Consider the following 25358-nt stretch of genomic DNA (forward strand, 5'->3'; position numbering starts at 1 on the left):
GCTGCAGACCCTACTCTAGACTTCTATCAGAACACTTGGGGGTCTCAGCGTGTCTCTATGAGCTGCAGACCCCACTCTAGACTTCTATCAGAACACTTGGGGGTCTCAGCGTGTCTCTCTGAGCTGCAGACCCCACTCTACACTTCTATCAGAACCCTTGGGGGTCTCCACATGTCTCTCTGAGCTGCAGACCCTACTCTAGACTTCTATCAGAACCCTTGGGGGTCTCAGCGTGTCTCTATGAGCTGCAGACCCTACTCTAGACTTCTATCAGAACCCTTGGGGGTCTCAGCGTGTCTCTATGAGCTGCAGACCCTACTCTAGACTTCTATCAGAACACTTGGGGGTCTCAGCGTGTCTCTATGAGCTGCAGACCCTACTCTAGACTTCTATCAGAACCCTTGGGGGTCTCAGCGTGTCTCTATGAGCTGCAGACCCTACTCTACACTTTTATCAGAACCCTTGGGGGTCTCCACATGTCTCTCTGAGCTGCAGACCCTACTCTAGACTTCTATCAGAACCCTTGGGGGTCTCCACATGTCTCTCTGAGCTGCAGACCCTACTCTAGACTTCTATCAGAACCCTTGGGGGTCTCAGCGTGTCTCTATGAGCTGCAGACCCTACTCTAGACTTCTATCAGAACCCTTGGGGGTCTCAGCGTGTCTCTATGAGCTGCAGACCCTACTCTAGACTTCTATCAGAACACTTGGGGGTCTCAGCGTGTCTCTATGAGCTGCAGACCCTACTCTAGACTTCTATCAGAACCCTTGGGGGTCTCAGCGTGTCTCTATGAGCTGCAGACCCTACTCTACACTTTTATCAGAACCCTTGGGGGTCTCCACATGTCTCTCTGAGCTGCAGACCCTACTCTAGACTTCTATCAGAACCCTTGGGGGTCTCCACATGTCTCTCTGAGCTGCAGACCCTACTCTACACTTTTATCAGAACCCTTGGGGGTCTCCACATGTCTCTATGAGCTGCAGACCCTACTCTAGACTTCTATCAGAACCCTTGGGGGTCTCAGCGTGTCTCTCTGAGCTGCAGACCCCACTCTACACTTCTATCAGAACCCTTGGGGGTCTCAGCGTGTCTCTATGAGCTGCAGACCCCACTCTACACTTCTATCAGAACCCTTGGGGGTCTCAGCGTGTCTCTCTGAGCTGCAGACCCTACTCTAGACTTCTATCAGAACCCTTGGGGGTCTCCACATGTCTCTCTGAGCTGCAGACCCTACTCTAGACTTCTATCAGAACCCTTGGGGGTCTCAGCGTGTCTCTATGAGCTGCAGACCCTACTCTAGACTTCTATCAGAACCCTTGGGGGTCTCAGCGTGTCTCTCTGAGCTGCAGACCCCACTCTAGACTTCTATCAGAACCCTTGGGGGTCTCAGCGTGTCTCTATGAGCTGCAGACCCCACTCTAGACTTCTATCAGAACCCTTGGGGGTCTCCACATGTCTCTATGAGCTGCAGACCCCACTCTAGACTTCTATCAGAACCCTTGGGGGTCTCCACATGTCTCTCTGAGCTGCAGACCCTACTCTAGACTTCTATCAGAACCCTTGGGGGTCTCAGCGTGTCTCTATGAGCTGCAGACCCTACTCTAGACTTCTATCAGAACCCTTGGGGGTCTCAGCGTGTCTCTATGAGCTGCAGACCCTACTCTAGACTTCTATCAGAACACTTGGGGGTCTCAGCGTGTCTCTATGAGCTGCAGACCCTACTCTAGACTTCTATCAGAACCCTTGGGGGTCTCAGCGTGTCTCTATGAGCTGCAGACCCTACTCTAGACTTCTATCAGAACACTTGGGGGTCTCAGCGTGTCTCTATGAGCTGCAGACCCTACTCTAGACTTCTATCAGAACCCTTGGGGGTCTCAGCGTGTCTCTCTGAGCTGCAGACCCCACTCTACACTTCTATCAGAACCCTTGGGGGTCTCAGCATGTCTCTATGAGCTGCAGACCCTACTCTAGACTTCTATCAGAACCCTTGGGGGTCTCAGCGTGTCTCTCTGAGCTGCAGACTAAAAGAGGATCACTGATTGGCTTAGGACCGAGGTACAGACGACCTCCTGCATCACCATGGAGCATCAGGAGTCTCAGGTCCTCTGGGTCGGCTCTCTGCTCTGAGAATAACCACCAAACATGGAAAAGCAGCTTTTAGTTTTTATGCCCCAACAATCTGAACAAACTGAGCAGATCGTGCACGTCCACCGAAACACTATGTGCCGCTGCTCTCAACTGAGCTGCTCAGACTCACACTGCTGTACGCCTTTCAGTCGTTCTCTACCTGCTGTGTTTATTTATTTATTTCATTACCTTTGCTTTTTATGCCTGTTTTTAAATGCCTTTTAATAATGTATTCATGCTGTATTTGTTCTTAAATGTGTTTTGTTTTTACTTTGTAAAGCACTTTGAATCGCCACGTGCTGAAAGGTGCATTATAAATAACTTGCCGTGAGGACCAGCGTTGTTCCCCGTCTGACCCCAGCATGTCTCTCCTGTTTGCCTGCAGGCAGAGATGAGGGCAGCTGTGTTCCTGGCCATGGAGGAGCAGGACAAACTGGAGGTGGGATTAAAGCAGGGGTCTCACTCTTTTCACCGAGGGCCACATACAGAAACATTTAGGGAGGGGTGGGCCGCTCACTAGAGGTTTATGGCCTCGTGAGTTCAGCTATAAGCCGGTCAAATCTCTCTGATGAGGTAAATGATGTTTGATCAGACACCCCGCTCTCCAGAGGGCTCTCAGAACAAGTGAACAGTATAATAATAACTTTATTTAAACGTGTTTCTCAGAACAAGTGAACAGTATAATAATAACTTTATTTAAACGTGTTTCTAGAACAAGTGAACAGTATAATAATAACTTTATTTAAACGTGTTTCTAGAACAAGTGAACAGTATAATAATAACTTTATTTAAACGTGTTTCTCAGAACAAGTGAACAGTATAATAATAACTTTATTTAAACGTGTTTCTCAGAACAAGTGAACAGTATAATAATAACTTTATTTAAACGTGTTTCTCAGAACAAGTGAACAGTTTAATAATAACTTTATTTAAACGTGTTTCTCAGAACAAGTGAACAGTATAATAATAACTTTATTTAAACATGTTTCTAGAACAAGTGAACAGTATAATAATAACTTTATTTAAACGTGTTTCTCAGAACAAGTGAACAGTATAATAATAACTTTATTTAAACGTGTTTCTAGAACAAGTGAACAGTATAATAATAACTTTATTTAAACGTGTTTCTAGAACAAGTGAACAGTATAACAATAACTTTATTTAAACGTGTTTCTAGAACAAGTGAACAGTATAATAATAACTTTATTTAAACATGTTTCTAGAACAAGTGAACAGTATAATAATAACTTTATTTAAACGTGTTTCTAGAACAAGTGAACAGTATAATAATAACTTTATTTAAACGTGTTTCTCAGAACAAGTGAACAGTATAATAATAACTTTATTTAAACGTGTTTCTAGAACAAGTGAACAGTATAATAATAACTTTATTTAAACGTGTTTCTAGAACAAGTGAACAGTATAACAATAACTTTATTTAAACGTGTTTCTCAGAACAAGTGAACAGTATAATAATAACTTTATTTAAACGTGTTTCTCAGAACAAGTGAACAGTATAATAATAACTTTATTTAAACGTGTTTCTCAGAACAAGTGAACAGTATAATAATAACTTTATTTAAACGTGTTTCTAGAACAAGTGAACAGTATAATAATAACTTTATTTAAACGTGTTTCTAGAACAAGTGAACAGTATAATAATAACTTTATTTAAACGTGTTTCTCAGAACAAGTGAACAGTATAATAATAACTTTATTTAAACGTGTTTCTAGAACAAGTGAACAGTATAATAATAACTTTATTTAAACGTGTTTCTAGAACAAGTGAACAGTATAATAATAACTTTATTTAAACGTGTTTCTAGAACAAGTGAACAGTATAATAATAACTTTATTTAAACGTGTTTCTAGAACAAGTGAACAGTATAATAATAACTTTATTTAAACGTGTTTCTAGAACAAGTGAACAGTATAATAATAACTTTATTTAAACGTGTTTCTCAGAACAAGTGAACAGTATAATAATAACTTTATTTAAACGTGTTTCTCAGAACAAGTGAACAGTATAGTAATAACTTTATTTAAACGTGTTTCTCAGAACAAGTGAACAGTATAATAATAACTTTATTTAAACGTGTTTCTCAGAACAAGTGAACAGTATAATAATAACTTTATTTAAACGTGTTTCTAGAACAAGTGAACAGTATAATAATAACTTTATTTAAACGTGTTTCTCAGAACAAGTGAACAGTATAGTAATAACTTTATTTAAACGTGTTTCTAGAACAAGTGAACAGTATAATAATAACTTTATTTAAACGTGTTTCTAGAACAAGTGAACAGTATAATAATAACTTTATTTAAACGTGTTTCTAGAACAAGTGAACAGTATAATAATAACTTTATTTAAACGTGTTTCTAGAACAAGTGAACAGTATAATAATAACTGTATTTAAACGTGTTTCTCAGAACAAGTGAACAGTATAATAATAACTTTATTTAAACGTGTTTCTCAGAACAAGTGAACAGTATAATAATAACTTTATTTAAACGTGTTTCTAGAACAAGTGAACAGTATAATAATAACTTTATTTAAACGTGTTTCTCAGAACAAGTGAACAGTATAATAATAACTTTATTTAAACGTGTTTCTCAGAACAAGTGAACAGTATAATAATAACTTTATTTAAACGTGTTTCTCAGAACAAGTGAACAGTATAATAATAACTTTATTTAAACGTGTTTCTCAGAACAAGTGAACAGTATAATAATAACTTTATTTAAACGTGTTTCTAGAACAAGTGAACAGTATAATAATAACTTTATTTAAACGTGTTTCTCAGAACAAGTGAACAGTATAATAATAACTTTATTTAAACGTGTTTCTAGAACAAGTGAACAGTATAATAATAACTTTATTTAAACGTGTTTCTAGAACAAGTGAACAGTATAATAATAACTTTATTTAAACGTGTTTCTCAGAACAAGTGAACAGTATAATAATAACTTTATTTAAACGTGTTTCTAGAACAAGTGAACAGTATAATAATAACTTTATTTAAACGTGTTTCTAGAACAAGTGAACAGTATAATAATAACTTTATTTAAACGTGTTTCTAGAACAAGTGAACAGTATAATAATAACTTTATTTAAACGTGTTTCTAGAACAAGTGAACAGTATAATAATAACTTTATTTAAACGTGTTTCTAGAACAAGTGAACAGTATAATAATAACTTTATTTAAACGTGTTTCTCAGAACAAGTGAACAGTTTAATAATAACTTTATTTAAACGTGTTTCTAGAACAAGTGAACAGTATAATAATAACTTTATTTAAACGTGTTTCTCAGAACAAGTGAACAGTATAATAATAACTTTATTTAAACGTGTTTCTCAGAACAAGTGAACAGTATAATAATAACTTTATTTAAACGTGTTTCTAGAACAAGTGAACAGTATAATAATAACTTTATTTAAACGTGTTTCTAGAACAAGTGAACAGTATAATAATAACTTTATTTAAACGTGTTTCTAGAACAAGTGAACAGTATAATAATAACTTTATTTAAACGTGTTTCTAGAACAAGTGAACAGTATAATAATAACTTTATTTAAACGTGTTTCTAGAACAAGTGAACAGTATAATAATAACTTTATTTAAACGTGTTTCTAGAACAAGTGAACAGTATAATAATAACTTTATTTAAACGTGTTTCTAGAACAAGTGAACAGTATAATAATAACTTTATTTAAACGTGTTTCTCAGAACAAGTGAACAGTATAATAATAACTTTATTTAAACGTGTTTCTCAGAACAAGTGAACAGTATAATAATAACTTTATTTAAACGTGTTTCTAGAACAAGTGAACAGTATAATAATAACTTTATTTAAACGTGTTTCTCAGAACAAGTGAACAGTATAATAATAACTTTATTTAAACGTGTTTCTAGAACAAGTGAACAGTATAATAATAACTTTATTTAAACGTGTTTCTAGAACAAGTGAACAGTATAATAATAACTTTATTTAAACGTGTTTCTAGAACAAGTGAACAGTATAATAATAACTTTATTTAAACGTGTTTCTAGAACAAGTGAACAGTATAATAATAACTTTATTTAAACGTGTTTCTCAGAACAAGTGAACAGTATAATAATAACTTTATTTAAACGTGTTTCTCAGAACAAGTGAACAGTATAATAATAACTTTATTTAAACGTGTTTCTAGAACAAGTGAACAGTATAATAATAACTTTATTTAAACGTGTTTCTCAGAACAAGTGAACAGTATAATAATAACTTTATTTAAACGTGTTTCTAGAACAAGTGAACAGTATAATAATAACTTTATTTAAACGTGTTTCTAGAACAAGTGAACAGTATAATAATAACTTTATTTAAACGTGTTTCTAGAACAAGTGAACAGTATAATAATAACTTTATTTAAACGTGTTTCTAGAACAAGTGAACAGTATAATAATAACTTTATTTAAACGTGTTTCTAGAACAAGTGAACAGTATAATAATAACTTTATTTAAACGTGTTTCTAGAACAAGTGAACAGTATAATAATAACTTTATTTAAACGTGTTTCTAGAACAAGTGAACAGTATAATAATAACTTTATTTAAACGTGTTTCTAGAACAAGTGAACAGTATAATAATAACTTTATTTAAACATGTTTCTCAGAACAAGTGAACAGTATAATAATAACTTTATTTAAACGTGTTTCTAGAACAAGTGAACAGTATAATAATAACTTTATTTAAACGTGTTTCTAGAACAAGTGAACAGTATAATAATAACTTTATTTAAACGTGTTTCTCAGAACAAGTGAACAGTATAATAATAACTTTATTTAAACGTGTTTCTAGAACAAGTGAACAGTATAATAATAACTTTATTTAAACGTGTTTCTCAGAACAAGTGAACAGTATAATAATAACTTTATTTAAACGTGTTTCTAGAACAAGTGAACAGTATAATAATAACTTTATTTAAACGTGTTTCTCAGAACAAGTGAACAGTATAATAATAACTTTATTTAAACGTGTTTCTCAGAACAAGTGAACAGTATAATAATAACTTTATTTAAACGTGTTTCTAGAACAAGTGAACAGTATAATAATAACTTTATTTAAACGTGTTTCTAGAACAAGTGAACAGTATAATAATAACTTTATTTAAACGTGTTTCTCAGAACAAGTGAACAGTTTAATAATAACTTTATTTAAACGTGTTTCTAGAACAAGTGAACAGTATAATAATAACTTTATTTAAACGTGTTTCTAGAACAAGTGAACAGTATAATAATAACTTTATTTAAACGTGTTTCTAGAACAAGTGAACAGTATAATAATAACTTTATTTAAACGTGTTTCTAGAACAAGTGAACAGTATAATAATAACTTTATTTAAACGTGTTTCTAGAACAAGTGAACAGTATAATAATAACTTTATTTAAACGTGTTTCTAGAACAAGTGAACAGTATAATAACTTTATTTAAACGTGTTTCTCAGAACAAGTGAACAGTATAATAATAACTTTATTTAAACGTGTTTCTAGAACAAGTGAACAGTATAATAATAACTTTATTTAAACGTGTTTCTCAGAACAAGTGAACAGTATAATAATAACTTTATTTAAACGTGTTTCTAGAACAAGTGAACAGTATAATAATAACTTTATTTAAACGTGTTTCTAGAACAAGTGAACAGTATAATAATAACTTTATTTAAACGTGTTTCTAGAACAAGTGAACAGTATAATAATAACTTTATTTAAACGTGTTTCTAGAACAAGTGAACAGTATAATAATAACTTTATTTAAACGTGTTTCTCAGAACAAGTGAACAGTATAATAATAACTTTATTTAAACGTGTTTCTAGAACAAGTGAACAGTATAATAATAACTTTATTTAAACGTGTTTCTAGAACAAGTGAACAGTATAATAATAACTTTATTTAAACGTGTTTCTAGAACAAGTGAACAGTATAATAATAACTTTATTTAAACGTGTTTCTAGAACAAGTGAACAGTATAATAATAACTTTATTTAAACGTGTTTCTCAGAACAAGTGAACAGTATAATAATAACTTTATTTAAACGTGTTTCTAGAACAAGTGAACAGTATAATAATAACTTTATTTAAACGTGTTTCTCAGAACAAGTGAACAGTATAATAATAACTTTATTTAAACGTGTTTCTCAGAACAAGTGAACAGTATAATAATAACTTTATTTAAACGTGTTTCTAGAACAAGTGAACAGTATAATAATAACTTTATTTAAACGTGTTTCTAGAACAAGTGAACAGTATAATAATAACTTTATTTAAACGTGTTTCTAGAACAAGTGAACAGTATAATAATAACTTTATTTAAACGTGTTTCTCAGAACAAGTGAACAGTATAATAATAACTTTATTTAAACGTGTTTCTAGAACAAGTGAACAGTATAATAATAACTTTATTTAAACGTGTTTCTAGAACAAGTGAACAGTATAATAATAACTTTATTTAAACGTGTTTCTCAGAACAAGTGAACAGTATAATAATAACTTTATTTAAACGTGTTTCTAGAACAAGTGAACAGTATAATAATAACTTTATTTAAACGTGTTTCTCAGAACAAGTGAACAGTATAATAATAACTTTATTTAAACGTGTTTCTAGAACAAGTGAACAGTTTAATAATAACTTTATTTAAACGTGTTTCTCAGAACAAGTGAACAGTATAATAATAACTTTATTTAAACGTGTTTCTCAGAACAAGTGAACAGTATAATAATAACTTTATTTAAACGTGTTTCTAGAACAAGTGAACAGTTTAATAATAACTTTATTTAAACGTGTTTCTAGAACAAGTGAACAGTATAATAATAACTTTATTTAAACGTGTTTCTCAGAACAAGTGAACAGTATAATAATAACTTTATTTAAACGTGTTTCTAGAACAAGTGAACAGTATAATAATAACTTTATTTAAACGTGTTTCTAGAACAAGTGAACAGTATAATAATAACTTTATTTAAACGTGTTTCTAGAACAAGTGAACAGTATAATAATAACTTTATTTAAACGTGTTTCTAGAACAAGTGAACAGTATAATAATAACTTTATTTAAACGTGTTTCTCAGAACAAGTGAACAGTATAATAATAACTTTATTTAAACGTGTTTCTCAGAACAAGTGAACAGTATAATAATAACTTTATTTAAACGTGTTTCTAGAACAAGTGAACAGTATAATAATAACTTTATTTAAACGTGTTTCTAGAACAAGTGAACAGTATAATAATAACTTTATTTAAACGTGTTTCTAGAACAAGTGAACAGTATAATAATAACTTTATTTAAACGTGTTTCTCAGAACAAGTGAACAGTATAATAATAACTTTATTTAAACGTGTTTCTAGAACAAGTGAACAGTATAACAATAACTTTATTTAAACGTGTTTCTCAGAACAAGTGAACAGTATAATAATAACTTTATTTAAACGTGTTTCTAGAACAAGTGAACAGTATAATAATAACTTTATTTAAACGTGTTTCTAGAACAAGTGAACAGTATAATAATAACTTTATTTAAACGTGTTTCTAGAACAAGTGAACAGTATAATAATAACTTTATTTAAACGTGTTTCTCAGAACAAGTGAACAGTATAATAATAACTTTATTTAAACGTGTTTCTCAGAACAAGTGAACAGTATAATAATAACTTTATTTAAACGTGTTTCTCAGAACAAGTGAACAGTATAATAATAACTTTATTTAAACGTGTTTCTAGAACAAGTGAACAGTATAATAATAACTTTATTTAAACGTGTTTCTCAGAACAAGTGAACAGTATAATAATAACTTTATTTAAACGTGTTTCTAGAACAAGTGAACAGTATAATAATAACTTTATTTAAACGTGTTTCTCAGAACAAGTGAACAGTATAATAATAACTTTATTTAAACGTGTTTCTCAGAACAAGTGAACAGTATAATAATAACTTTATTTAAACGTGTTTCTCAGAACAAGTGAACAGTATAATAATAACTTTATTTAAACGTGTTTCTCAGAACAAGTGAACAGTATAATAATAACTTTATTTAAACGTGTTTCTAGAACAAGTGAACAGTATAATAACTTTATTTAAACGTGTTTCTAGAACAAGTGAACAGTATAATAATAACTTTATTTAAACGTGTTTCTCAGAACAAGTGAACAGTATAATAATAACTTTATTTAAACGTGTTTCTCAGAACAAGTGAACAGTATAATAATAACTTTATTTAAACGTGTTTCTCAGAACAAGTGAACAGTATAATAATAACTTTATTTAAACGTGTTTCTAGAACAAGTGAACAGTATAATAATAACTTTATTTAAACGTGTTTCTCAGAACAAGTGAACAGTATAATAATAACTTTATTTAAACGTGTTTCTAGAACAAGTGAACAGTATAATAACTTTATTTAAACGTGTTTCTCAGAACAAGTGAACAGTATAATAATAACTTTATTTAAACGTGTTTCTAGAACAAGTGAACAGTATAATAATAACTTTATTTAAACGTGTTTCTCAGAACAAGTGAACAGTATAATAATAACTTTATTTAAACGTGTTTCTAGAACAAGTGAACAGTATAATAACTTTATTTAAACGTGTTTCTAGAACAAGTGAACAGTATAATAATAACTTTATTTAAACGTGTTTCTCAGAACAAGTGAACAGTATAATAATAACTTTATTTAAACGTGTTTCTCAGAACAAGTGAACAGTATAATAATAACTTTATTTAAACGTGTTTCTAGAACAAGTGAACAGTATAATAACTTTATTTAAACGTGTTTCTAGAACAAGTGAACAGTATAATAATAACTTTATTTAAACGTGTTTCTCAGAACAAGTGAACAGTATAATAATAACTTTATTTAAACGTGTTTCTAGAACAAGTGAACAGTATAATAATAACTTTATTTAAACGTGTTTCTAGAACAAGTGAACAGTATAATAATAACTTTATTTAAACGTGTTTCTCAGAACAAGTGAACAGTATAATAATAACTTTATTTAAACGTGTTTCTCAGAACAAGTGAACAGTATAATAATAACTTTATTTAAACGTGTTTCTCAGAACAAGTGAACAGTATAATAATAACTTTATTTAAACGTGTTTCTCAGAACAAGTGAACAGTATAATAATAACTTTATTTAAACGTGTTTCTCAGAACAAGTGAACAGTATAATAATAACTTTATTTAAACGTGTTTCTAGAACAAGTGAACAGTATAATAACTTTATTTAAACGTGTTTCTCAGAACAAGTGAACAGTATAATAATAACTTTATTGAAACGTGTTTCTAGAACAAGTGAACAGTATAATAATAACTTTATTTAAACGTGTTTCTCAGAACAAGTGAACAGTATAATAATAACTTTATTTAAACGTGTTTCTAGAACAAGTGAACAGTATAATAACTTTATTTAAACGTGTTTCTAGAACAAGTGAACAGTATAATAATAACTTTATTTAAACGTGTTTCTCAGAACAAGTGAACAGTATAATAACTTTATTTAAACGTGTTTCTAGAACAAGTGAACAGTATAATAATAACTTTATTTAAACGTGTTTCTCAGAACAAGTGAACAGTATAATAATAACTTTATTTAAACGTGTTTCTAGAACAAGTGAACAGTATAATAATAACTTTATTTAAACGTGTTTCTAGAACAAGTGAACAGTATAATAATAACTTTATTTAAACGTGTTTCTAGAACAAGTGAACAGTATAATAATAACTTTATTTAAACGTGTTTCTCAGAACAAGTGAACAGTATAATAATAACTTTATTTAAACTTGTTTCTCAGAACAAGTGAACAGTATAATAATAACTTTATTTAAACGTGTTTCTCAGAACAAGTGAACAGTATAATAATAACTTTATTTAAACGTGTTTCTAGAACAAGTGAACAGTATAATAATAACTTTATTTAAACGTGTTTCTAGAACAAGTGAACAGTATAATAATAACTTTATTTAAACGTGTTTCTAGAACAAGTGAACAGTATAATAATAACTTTATTTAAACGTGTTTCTCAGAACAAGTGAACAGTATAATAATAACTTTATTTAAACGTGTTTCTAGAACAAGTGAACAGTATAATAATAACTTTATTTAAACGTGTTTCTAGAACAAGTGAACAGTATAATAATAACTTTATTTAAACGTGTTTCTCAGAACAAGTGAACAGTATAATAATAACTTTATTTAAACGTGTTTCTCAGAACAAGTGAACAGTATAATAATAACTTTATTTAAACGTGTTTCTCAGAACAAGTGAACAGTATAATAATAACTTTATTTAAACGTGTTTCTCAGAACAAGTGAACAGTATAATAATAACTTTATTTAAACGTGTTTCTAGAACAAGTGAACAGTATAATAATAACTTTATTTAAACGTGTTTCTCAGAACAAGTGAACAGTATAATAATAACTTTATTTAAACGTGTTTCTAGAACAAGTGAACAGTATAATAATAACTTTATTTAAACGTGTTTCTCAGAACAAGTGAACAGTATAATAATAACTTTATTTAAACGTGTTTCTAGAACAAGTGAACAGTATAATAATAACTTTATTTAAACGTGTTTCTAGAACAAGTGAACAGTATAATAATAACTTTATTTAAACGTGTTTCTAGAACAAGTGAACAGTATAATAATAACTTTATTTAAACGTGTTTCTCAGAACAAGTGAACAGTATAATAATAACTTTATTTAAACGTGTTTCTCAGAACAAGTGAACAGTATAATAATAACTTTATTTAAACGTGTTTCTAGAACAAGTGAACAGTATAATAATAACTTTATTTAAACGTGTTTCTCAGAACAAGTGAACAGTATAATAATAACTTTATTTAAACGTGTTTCTAGAACAAGTGAACAGTATAATAATAACTTTATTTAAACGTGTTTCTCAGAACAAGTGAACAGTATAATAATAACTTTATTTAAACGTGTTTCTAGAACAAGTGAACAGTATAATAATAACTTTATTTAAACGTGTTTCTAGAACAAGTGAACAGTATAATAATAACTTTATTTAAACGTGTTTCTAGAACAAGTGAACAGTATAATAATAACTTTATTTAAACGTGTTTCTCAGAACAAGTGAACAGTATAATAATAACTTTATTTAAACGTGTTTCTAGAACAAGTGAACAGTATAATAATAACTTTATTTAAACGTGTTTCTCAGAACAAGTGAACAGTATAATAATAACTTTATTTAAACGTGTTTCTCAGAACAAGTGAACAGTATAATAATAACTTTATTTAAACGTGTTTCTAGAACAAGTGAACAGTATAATAATAACTTTATTTAAACGTGTTTCTAGAACAAGTGAACAGTATAATAATAACTTTATTTAAACGTGTTTCTCAGAACAAGACTCCCCTGGTGAATGAGAACCTGAAGAGATGTCTGAACACTAAAGACGGTGAGTTGTTGCTGTAGTTCCTGTTTCCTCCACAGGGCGGCGCTGTGCCCTCACACCAGCAGGACTCCTTCTCCTTTAAAGGGGACCTATCATGCACAATGCACCTTTGTACGTCTTTTCTACATGAACATGTGTCCCCGGTGTTCCAGGGAACTCACCAAGTGCCAGAAAACACAACCCTCTCTATTTTCCTCCATACCCAAATCTCTAATAAAGGGGTCACACCAAACAGTGCGGTCATGTGGGAGGGGTCACACCAAACAGTGCGGTCATGTGGGAGGGGTCACACCAAACGGTGCGGTCATGTGGGTGGGGTCACACCAAACAGTGCGGTCATGTGGGAGGGGTCACACCAAACGGTGCGGTCATGTGGGTGGGGTCACACCAAACAGTGCGGTCATGTGGGAGGGGTCACACCAAACGGTGCGGTCATGTGGGAGGGGTCACACCAAACGGTGCGGTCATGTGGGTGGGGTCACACCAAACAGTGCGGTCATGTGGGAGGGGTCACACCAAACGGTGCGGTCATGTGGGTGGGGTCACACCAAACAGTGCGGTCATGTGGGTGGAGTCACACCAAACAGTGCGGTCATGTGGGTGGGGTCACACCAAACGGTGCGGTCATGTGGGAGGGGTCACACCAAACGGTGCGGTCATGTGGGAGGGGTCACACCAAACAGTGCGGTCATGTGGGAGGGGTCACACCAAACGGTGCGGTCATGTGGGAGGGGTCACACCAAACGGTGCGGTCATGTGGGAGGGGTCACACCAAACAGTGCGGTCATGTGGGAGGGGTCACACCAGTGCTTTCTGACAGTGATCTAAAGATGTCAGTCCAATGAGAGTGTAAGACCGGACCATGTGTGCGTGACTCTCCGGTGCTTGGCTCCACCTGTCACTAGTTGGGTCCACCTCCTTATATAGTTTAGAGAGCCTGAGCTGAGTGAAGTGTGTACGATGCACTACTTTGCACTGAATCAGTCCATGTCTAGCACAGATAGAAGATGTGTGTACATTAGCGAGTTCTTCAGAAATCTCCTCCCCAAGATCTGCTTCCCAAAGAGACGTAGTGGAGTTCAGGGTAACCAAACGGAGAGAATGAATCTGAGCGTAAAGACACGTCACCATTCCCTTCAGAGTAGGTCTAAGGAGTGTGTCTAGAGAATCAGCTGGGTGATTAGGAAACTGAGGAAATCTATTCTTAACAAAACTGTGAATCTGTAGATAGCTGAATAAATGTTGGCTAGGTAGTGCACAGTTATCAGATAGCTGTTGGAAAGAGGCAAATGTGTTGTGACCATAAAGGTCTTTGAATGTTTTAACGCCTTGGGTAAACCAAATAGGAAATGCGCCATCTACTAAGGATGGAGGGAAACACATGGTTTGCAGTTAAAGGGGCTAATGTAGTGTGTTTGGCCGAGGTGGGAGTAAGTCCTACATGTGCAAGTCATGAGCAAGTCTCAAGTCTTGACCTACAAGTATCAAGCAAGTCCCAAGTCACTGTGGTGAGAGTCAAGCAAGTCCCAGGTCACTGTGGTGAGAGTCAAGCAAGTCCCAAGTCACTGTGGTGAGAGTCAAGCAAGTCCCAGGTCACTGTGGTGAGAGTCAAGCAAGTCCCAAGTCACTGTGGTGAGAGTCAAGCAAGTCCCAAGTCACTGTGGTGAGAGTCAAGCAAGTCCCAAGTCACTGTGGTGAGAGTCAAGCAAGTCCCAGGTCACTGTGGTGAGAGTCAAGCAAGTCCCAGGTCACTGTGGTGAGAGTCAAGCAAGTCCCAAGTCACTGTGGTGAGAGTCAAGCAAGTCCCAAGTCACTGTGGTGAGAGTCAAGCAAGTCCCAAGTCACTGTGGTGAGAGTCAAGCAAGTCCCAAGTCACTGTGGTGAGAGTCAAGCAAGTCCCAAGTCACTGTGGTGAGAGTCAAGCAAGTCCCAAGTCACTGTGATGAGAGTCAAGCAAGTCCCAAGTCACTGTGGTGATAGTCAAGCAAGTCCCAAGTCACTGTAGTGAGAGTCAGGCAAGTCCCAGGTCACTGTGATGAGAGTCAAGCAAGTCCCAAGTCACTGTAGTGAGAGTCAAGCAAGTCCCAAGTCACTGTGGTGAGAGTCAAGCAAGTCCCAAGTCACTGTAGTGAGAGTCAGGCAAGTCACTGTGGTGAGAGTCAAGCAAGTCCCAAGTCACTGTAGTGAGAGTCAAGCAAGTCCCAAGTCACTGTGGTGAGAGTCAAGCAAGTCCCAAGTCACTGTAGTGAGAGTCAGGCAAGTCACTGTGGTGAGAGTCAAGCAAGTCCCAAGTCACTGTGGTGAGAGTCAAGCAAGTCCCAAGTCACTGTGGTGAGAGTCAAGCAAGTCCCAAGTCACTGTGGTGAGAGTCAAGCAAGTCCCAAGTCTCTGTGGTGAGAGTCAAGCAAGTCTCTGTGGTGAGAGTCAAGCAAGTCCCAGGTCTCTGTGGTGAGAGTCAAGCAAGTCCCAAGTCACTGTGGTGAGAGTCAAGCAAGTCCCAAGTCACTGTAGTGAGAGTCAAGCAAGTCCCAAGTCACTGTGGTGAGAGTCAAGCAAGTCCCAAGTCTCTGTGGTGAGAGTCAAGCAAGTCCCAAGTCACTGTGGTGAGAGTCAAGCAAGTCCCAAGTCACTGTGGTGAGAGTCAAGCAAGTCCCAAGTCTCTGTGGTGAGAGTCAAGCAAGTCCCAAGTCTCTGTGGTGAGAGTCAAGCAAGTCCCAAGTCTCTGTGGTGAGAGTCAAGCAAGTCCCAAGTCACTGTGGTGAGAGTCAAGCAAGTCCCAAGTCACTGTGGTGAGAGTCAAGCAAGTCCCAAGTCACTGTGGTGAGAGTCAAGCAAGTCCCAAGTCACTGTGGTGAGAGTCAAGCAAGTCCCAAGTTACTGTGATGAGAGTCAAGCAAGTCCCAAGTCACTGTGTTGAGAGTCAAGCAAGTCCCAAGTCACTGTGGTGAGAGTCAAGCAAGTCCCAAGTCACTGTGGTGAGAGTCAAGCAAGTCCCAAGTCACTGTGGTGAGAGTCAAGCAAGTCCCAAGTTACTGTGATGAGAGTCAAGCAAGTCCCAAGTCACTGTGGTGAGAGTCAAGCAAGTCCCAAGTTACTGTGATGAGAGTCAAGCAAGTCCCAAGTCACTGTGGTGAGAGTCAAGCAAGTCCCAGGTCACTGTGGTGAGAGTCAAGCAAGTCCCAAGTTACTGTGATGAGAGTCAAGCAAGTCCCAAGTCACTGTGTTGAGAGTCAAGCAAGTCCCAAGTTACTGTGATGAGAGTCAAGCAAGTCCCAAGTCACTGTGGTGAGAGTCAAGCAAGTCCCAAGTCACTGTGGTGAGAGTCAAGCAAGTCCCAAGTTACTGTGATGAGAGTCAAGCAAGTCCCAAGTCACTGTGGTGAGAGTCAAGCAAGTCCCAAGTTACTGTGATGAGAGTCAAGCAAGTCCCAAGTCACTGTGGTGAGAGTCAAGCAAGTCCCAAGTTACTGTGATGAGAGTCAAGCAAGTCCCAAGTTACTGTGATGAGAGTCAAGCAAGTCCCAAGTCACTGTGGTGAGAGTCAAGCAAGTCCCAAGTTACTGTGATGAGAGTCAAGCAAGTCCCAAGTTACTGTGATGAGAGTCAAGCAAGTCCCAAGTCACTGTGGTGAGAGTCAAGCAAGTCCCAAGTTACTGTGATGAGAGTCAAGCAAGTCCCAAGTCTCTGTGGTGAGAGTCAAGCAAGTCAAGTCAAGTCATACGACATTCTGATGAATGAGCCCAGTTTCCACATCAGTTCAAAGACAGTGGTTATGAAAATGGATTCAGCCCACACTATGATCTTCATTACATACACAGCTAATCATTTGAAATCTGATTCAGACCGATGACGATCATATTAGATTCATATTAACCCCAGAACTGTAGACATATAGCTAGGACTCAAGAAGTCTGTTCAAAAAGGCAGAACTCCAGGTGAGAAAATCACATATGGCATTTTCCACATTACACATATTTAATTTAAATGTCTGTTAACACTAGAGCCGCCAACAGCGTCAGCTCCTACAGAGATATCATTCAACCATCTGTTCCTCTTCATCACTTCCTTATAAACTAAGAGACCATTTCAAACTCACTTCATTGGTTCATTTAGAAATGCCTTCAGTTTATCATCAGAGCAGATCAAAAAGATTCATTTACAGTAAGCCAGGCCTGTGTTACTCTCAGATTTGTAGCCCAATAGTAGAACCTCAAATTCGGCAGAGCAAGTCCACCCCGTGCCTTTGGTCTCTGGACAAATTGCTTGCGTATCCTTGGGGTTTTCTTGTTCCAAATAAAGTTAGAAATAATAGTGTCAGCTTTACGAAAGAAAGTTTGAGAGAGGAAAATGGGCACACATTGAAATAAATATAGACATTTGGGGAGTATATTCATCTTTATAGAATTAATTCGGGCAACCGGGGACACATGGTGATGTAGAGAAGACATCACCTTGAGAGTCTCCTGACACACCGGGGACACACCGGGGACACACCGGGGACACACCGGGGACACAAGTTGATGTAGAGAAGACATCACCTTGAGAGTCTCCTGACACACCGGGGACACACCGGGGACACACCGGGGACACACCGGGGATACATGGTGATTTAGAGAAGACATCACCTTGAGAGTCTCCTGACACACCGGGGACACACCAGGGACACACCGGGGACACAAGTTGATGTGGAGAAGACATCACTTTGAGAGTCTCCTGACACACCGGGGACACACTGGGGATACATGGTGATGTAGAGAAGACATCACCTTGAGAGTCTCCTGACACACCGGGGACACACCGGGGACACACCGGGGACACACCGGGGATACATGGTGATTTAGAGAAGACATCACTTTGAGAGTCTCCTGACACACCAGGGACACACCGGGGACACAAGTTGATGTGGAGAAGACATCACTTTGAGAGTCTCCTGACACACCGGGGACACACCGGGGACACACCGGGGATACATGGTGATTTAGAGAAGACATCACCTTGAGAGTCTCCTGACACACCAGGGACACACCGGGGACACAAGTTGATGTGGAGAAGACATCACTTTGAGAGTCTCCTGACACACCGGGGACACACCGGGGACACACCGGGGATACATGGTGATGTAGAGAAGACATCACCTTGAGAGTCTCCTGACACACCAGGGACACACCGGGGACACAAGTTGATGTAGAGAAGACATCACTTTGAGAGTCTCCTGACACACCGGGGACACATGGTGATGTAGAGAAGACATCACTTAGTGAGTCTCCTGACACACCGGGGACACACCGGGGACACATGGTGATTTAGAGAAGACATCACTTAGTGAGTCTCCTGACACACCGGGGACACATGGTGGTGTAGAGAAGACATCACTTAGTGAGTCTCCTGACACACCGGGGACACACCGGGGACACATGGTGATTTAGAGAAGACATCACTTAGTGAGTCTCCTGACACACCGGGGACACATGGTGATTTAGAGAAGACATAAATTAGTGAGTCTCCTGACACACCGGGGACACATGGTGGTGTAGAGAAGACATCACTTAGTGAGTCTCCTGACACACCGGGGACACACCGGGGACACATGGTGATTTAGAGAAGACATCACTTAGTGAGTCTCCTGACACACCGGGGACACATGGTGATGTAGAGAAGACATCACTTTGAGTCTCCTGACACACCGGGGACACATGGTGATGTAGAGAAGACATCACTTTGAGTCTCCTGACACACCGGGGACACATGGTGATGTAGAGAAGACATCACTTAGAGAGTCTCCTGACACACCGGGGACACATGGTGATGTAGAGAAGACATCACCTTGAGAGTCTCCTGACACACCGGGGACACACCGGGGACACACCGGGGATACATGGTGATTTAGAGAAGACATCACTTTGAGAGTCTCCTGACACACCAGGGACACACCGGGGACACAAGTTGATGTGGAGAAGACATCACTTTGAGAGTCTCCTGACACACCGGGGACACACCGGGGACACACCGGGGATACATGGTGATTTAGAGAAGACATCACCTTGAGAGTCTCCTGACACACCAGGGACACACCGGGGACACAAGTTGATGTGGAGAAGACATCACTTTGAGAGTCTCCTGACACACCGGGGACACACCGGGGACACACCGGGGATACATGGTGATGTAGAGAAGACATCACCTTGAGAGTCTCCTGACACACCAGGGACACACCGGGGACACAAGTTGATGTAGAGAAGACATCACTTTGAGAGTCTCCTGACACACCGGGGACACACCGGGGACACATGGTGATTTAGAGAAGACATCACTTAGTGAGTCTCCTGACACACCGGGGACACATGGTGGTGTAGAGAAGACATCACTTAGTGAGTCTCCTGACACACCGGGGACACACCGGGGACACATGGTGATTTAGAGAAGACATCACTTAGTGAGTCTCCTGACACACCGGGGACACATGGTGATGTAGAGAAGACATCACTTTGAGTCTCCTGACACACCGGGGACACATGGTGATGTAGAGAAGACATCACTTTGAGTCTCCTGACACACCGGGGACACATGGTGATGTAGAGAAGACATCACTTTGTGAGTCTCCTGACACACCGGGGACACACCGGGGACACATGGTGATTTAGAGAAGACATCACTTAGTGAGTCTCCTGACACACCGGGGACACACCGGGGACACACAGGGGACACATGGTGATGTAGAGAAGACATCACTTTGTGAGTCTTCTGACACACCGGGGACACACAGGGGACACATGGTGATGTAGAGAAGACATCACTTTGAGAGTCTCCTGACACACCGGGGACACACCGGGGACACATGGTGATTTAGAGAAGACATCACTTAGTGAGTCTCCTGACACACCGGGGACACATGGTGGTGTAGAGAAGACATCACTTAGTGAGTCTCCTGACACACCGGGGACACACCGGGGACACATGGTGATTTAGAGAAGACATCACTTAGTGAGTCTCCTGACACACCGGGGACACACCGGGGACACATGGTGATTTAGAGAAGACATCACTTAGTGAGTCTCCTGACACACCCGGGACACATGGTGATGTAGAGAAGACATCACTTTGAGTCTCCTGACACACCGGGGACACATGGTGATTTAGAGAAGACATCACTTAGTGAGTCTCCTGACACACCGGGGACACATGGTGATGTAGAGAAGACATCACTTAGTGAGTCTCCTGACACACCGGGGACACACCGGGGACACACAGGGGACACACCGGGGACACATGGTGATTTAGAGAAGACATCACTTAGTGAGTCTCCTGACACACCGGGGACACACCGGGGACACACAGGGGACACATGGTGATGTAGAGAAGACATCACTTTGTGAGTCTCCTGACACACCGGGGACACACCGGGGACACATGGTGATGTAGAGAAGACATCACTTTGAGTCTCCTGACACACCGGGGACACATGGTGATGTAGAGAAGACATCACCTTGAGAGTCTCCTGACACACCGGGGACACACCGGGGACACATGGTGATGTAGAGAAGACATCACTTTGAGTCTCCTGACACACCGGGGACACATGGTGATGTAGAGAAGACATCACCTTGAGAGTCTCCTGACACACCGGGGACACACCGGGGACACATGGTGATGTAGAGAAGACATCACCTTGAGAGTCTCCTGACACACCGGGGACACACCGGGGACACATGGTGATGTAGAGAAGACCTCACTTTGAGTGTCCTGACACTCCGGGGACACACCGGGGACACATGGTGATGTAGAGAAGACCTCAGAGAGTGACTTTGTATGATAGGAGACCTTTAATAAACTCATCTAACAGTGATGACAGAGTGAATGAATGAGAGCTTGTGATAATAATAATAATAATAATGCATTTTATTTATATAGCGCTTTTCACAACTCAAAGACGCTTTACAATATGAGGGAGGGTAGACAAACAAGGACAGGCAAACAAGTAAGTATAGTAAAATAAAAAAATAAAAAGGAAGTTGATTGAGAGTGGGGGGGGGCTTATGGGCAGACAGAGTTGAAAAGATGTGTGCTGAGGTAGATCTGAGTGTCATCAGCATAGCAGTGGAAGTCCAGGTTGAAGTGGCGGAGTGTCTGACCGAGGGGCAGGATGTAAATGATGAAGAGGAGGGGGCCAAGTACTGATCCTTGAGGAACGCCTCAGGCTGTGGCAGAGGAGTGGTTGGGGAGGGGGATGAAGTGGGATCGTTTAGTGAGGTAGGACTGGAGCCATCTGAGTGCAATACCTTCAATACCAATGTCCCTGAGTCGGGTGAGCAGGATGTTGTGGCTCACGGTATCGAAGGCTGCACTCAGGTCGAGGAGGATGAGAATATTGAGGGAACCAGTGTCAGCAGAGGTGAGGAGGTCATTGAGGACTTTGACGAGTGCAGTTTCTGTACTGTGGTGAGGACGAAATCCAGACTGAAGGGGTTCATCATAGCTGGTTGGTTTGGAGATTGTTTTTGAGAGGAATGGTAGGTTGGAGATGGGGCGGTAATTAGTGAGGGAGGAGGGATCAAGACCAGGTTTTTTGAGGATTGGAGTAACGGCAGCAGTTTTGAAGGCAGAGGGGACGGTTCCATGGGACAGCGAGGAGTTGAAAAGGTTAGCAAGATAGGGGCAGAGGACGGGGAGGCAGGACTTCAGGAGAGGAGTGGGTAGAGGGTCAAGGGAGCAGGTTGTGGGATTTGAGGAACCGATCAGATGGAGTATTTCAATTGGGGTAACCAGGTTGAACTGGGAGAGGCGGCGCTGGGGAGGAGGAGTCAGGAGGTCAAGGGAGATGGGGGGAGAAATGGTAGCGGTGGAAGTTGGGGGAGATGCTTGTATATCAGATGGAGCTGAGAAGGAGTGGTTCATGGCGTTAATTTTGTCTGCGAAAAACTGGAGGAATGAGCTGCAAGTAGCGGAAGTAGAAGTAGGGAGGTTATCAGCACGAGGTTTGAAGAGCTTGTTAACTGTGGAGAAGAGGGTCCTGGGGCTACGGGAGGGGTCAGTGAAGATGTTGGAGAGGTAGGCAGATTTAGCGGCAACAAGAGCATCTCTGTATGCATTGAGATGGAGTTTGTAGCTTATGTAATGGACTGTGAGGGATGATTTCTTTGAAAGACGTTCAAGTTGGCGGCCTCGCTGCTTCATTTTACGCAGTGCGGGTGTGAACCAGGGTGAGGAGGTCTTGAAAGTAACAGTTTTATTTTTGAGGGGGGCTAAAGTGTTGAGGGAGGTGAGTAGGGTGGAGTTGAGGTGGTTGAGCAGATCGTCAGGTGAGCTGAGGGTTGCGTCCAGGGGGAGTCGATGTGAATGTTGAGGTCACCGAGTAGTAACAGACGTTGAGAGAGGGATGAGGCGAGTGTGAGGAACTCAGTGAAATCGGAGAGGAAGGAGGGATGAGGTTTAGGAGGCCGGTAGATGAGGATGACTGTCAGTGAGGGAGGGGCTTTGAAGGCAATGAATTCAAAGGATGATACTGAGGGGAGGGTTAGTTCTGTATTCTGGATATTCTGATTGTGGATTACAGCAAGGCGGGAGGGGCGGGTTTAGTGATGTATTTAAAGCCAGGGGGGGATGTTTGGTTGAGGGAGAAGAAGACATCGGGCTGTTGCCAGGTTTTGGTGAGCAGAAGGAAATCAAGGGATGCGTTCAGGAACCTCCGTCTTTGTGTCTGCAGGCCGTCTGGTGGCCGCTCTGATCCTGGACTTCCTGCAGGTGTTTCACCTGGACTTCAGCCTGGCCGTGTTCCAGCCCGAGATCAACTCTGTGAGTGAGGTCACTTCCTGTCTGCATGCTGTACCTGCTCCACCCAATAACTAACTAGCTCAGGAATCAATGCTAATGTTAGCTTTTAGCTCAGGAAGCAATGCTAATGTTAGCTTTTAGCTCAGGAACTAGTGTTAGCTTTTAGCTCAGGGATCAATGCTAATGTTAGCTTTTAGCTCAGGAATCAATGCTAATGTTAGCTTTTAGCTCAGGAAGCAATGCTAATGTTAGCTCATAGCTCAGGAAGCAATGCTAATGTTAGCTCATAGCTCAGGAACTAATGTTAGCTCATAGCTCAGGAAGCAATGCTAATGTTAGCTCATAGCTCAGGAACTAATGTTAGCTCATAGCTCAGGAAGCAATGCTAATGTTAGCTCATAGCTCAGGAACTAATGTTAGCTCATAGCTCAGGAAGCAATGCTAATGTTAGCTCATAGCTCAGGAACTAATGTTAGCTCATAGCTCAGGAAGCAATGCTAATGTTAGCTCATAGCTCAGGAAATAGTGTTAGCTTTTAGCTCAGGAAGCAATGCTAATGTTAGCTCATAGCTCAGGAACTAATGTTAGCTCATAGCTCAGGAAGCAATGCTAATGTTAGCTCATAGCTCAGGAACTAATGTTAGCTCATAGCTCAGGAAGCAATGCTAATGTTAGCTCATAGCTCAGGAACTAATGTTAGCTCATAGCTCAGGAAGCAATGCTAATGTTAGCTCATAGCTCAGGAAGCAATGCTAATGTTAGCTTTTAGCTCAGGAACTAGTTTTAGCTTTTAGCTCAGGGATCAATGCTAATGTTAGCTTTTAGCTCAGGAACTAGTGTTAGCTTTTAGCTCAGGAAATAGTGTTAGCTTTTAGCTCAGGAACTAGTTTTAGCTTTTAGCTCAGGAAATAGTGTTAGCTTTTAGCTCAGGAACTAGTTTTAGCTTTTAGCTCAGGAAATAGTGTTAGCTTTTAGCTCAGGAATCAATGCTAATGTTAGCTTTTAGCTCAGGAACTAGTTTTAGCTTTTAGTTCAGGAATCAATGCTAATGTTAGCTTTTAGCTCAGGAACTAGTTTTAGCTTTTAGCTCAGGAAATAGTGTTAGCTTTTAGCTCAGGAAATAGTTTTAGCTTTTAGCTCAGGAACTAGTTTTAGCTTTTAGCTCAGGAATCAATGCTAATGTTAGCTTTTAGCTCAGGAACTAGTGTTAGCTTTTAGCTCAGGAAATAGTTTTAGCTTTTAGCTCAGGAACTAGTTTTAGCTTTTAGCTCAGGAAATAGTTTTAGCTTTTAGCTCAGGAACTAGTTTTAGCTTTTAGCTCAGGAAGCAATGCTAATGTTAGCTTTTAGCTCAGGAAATAGTGTTAGCTTTTAGCTCAGGAACTAGTTTTAGCTTTTAGCTCAGGAAATAGTGTTAGCTTTTAGCTCAGGAATCAATGCTAATGTTAGCTTTTAGCTCAGGAAATAGTGTTAGCTTTTAGCTCAGGAACTAGTTTTAGCTTTTAGCTCAGGAATCAATGCTAATGTTAGCTTTTAGCTCAGGAAATAGTGTTAGCTTTTAGCTCAGGAACTAGTTTTAGCTTTTAGCTCAGGAAATAGTGTTAGCTTTTAGCTCAGGAATCAATGCTAATGTTAGCTTTTAGCTCAGGAACTAGTTTTAGCTTTTAGCTCAGGAATCAATGCTAATGTTAGCTTTTAGCTCAGGAAATAGTGTTAGCTCATAGCTCAGGAACTAATGTTAGCTTTTAGCTCAGGAACTAGTGTTAGCTTTTAGCTCAGGAACTAGTGTTAGCTTTTAGCTCAGGAACTAGTTTTAGCTTTTAGCTCAGGAACTAGTTTTAGCTTTTAGCTCAGGAAGCAATGCTAATGTTAGCTTTTAGCTCAGCAACTAGTGTTAGCTTTTAGCTCAGGAACTAATGTTAGCTCATAGCTCAGGAAGCAATGCTAATGTTAGCTTTTAGCTCAGCAACTAGTGTTAGCTTTTAGCTCAGGAACTAGTGT

The 25358-nt window shown here is 38.6% G+C and overlaps 1 protein-coding gene across 2 annotated transcripts in view; it reads left to right on the top strand.

Annotated features, from left to right (window-relative positions):
- cep43 (centrosomal protein 43) overlaps positions 1–25358 on the top strand; it is a 49366-nt gene that overhangs the window by 5971 nt on the left and 18037 nt on the right. For both annotated transcript variants that reach the window (XM_079644345.1, XM_079644344.1), the window contains exons 2-4: positions 2513–2566; positions 13540–13594; positions 23291–23379. In XM_079644345.1, the coding sequence (XP_079500471.1) occupies positions 2513–2566; positions 13540–13594; positions 23291–23379 (198 nt within the window). The remainder of the gene's footprint in view (positions 1–2512; positions 2567–13539; positions 13595–23290; positions 23380–25358) is intronic.

This window comes from Notothenia rossii (assembly GCF_949606895.1).
Source record: "Notothenia rossii genome assembly, chromosome: 8".
Classification (NCBI taxonomy): domain Eukaryota; kingdom Metazoa; phylum Chordata; class Actinopteri; order Perciformes; family Nototheniidae; genus Notothenia; species Notothenia rossii.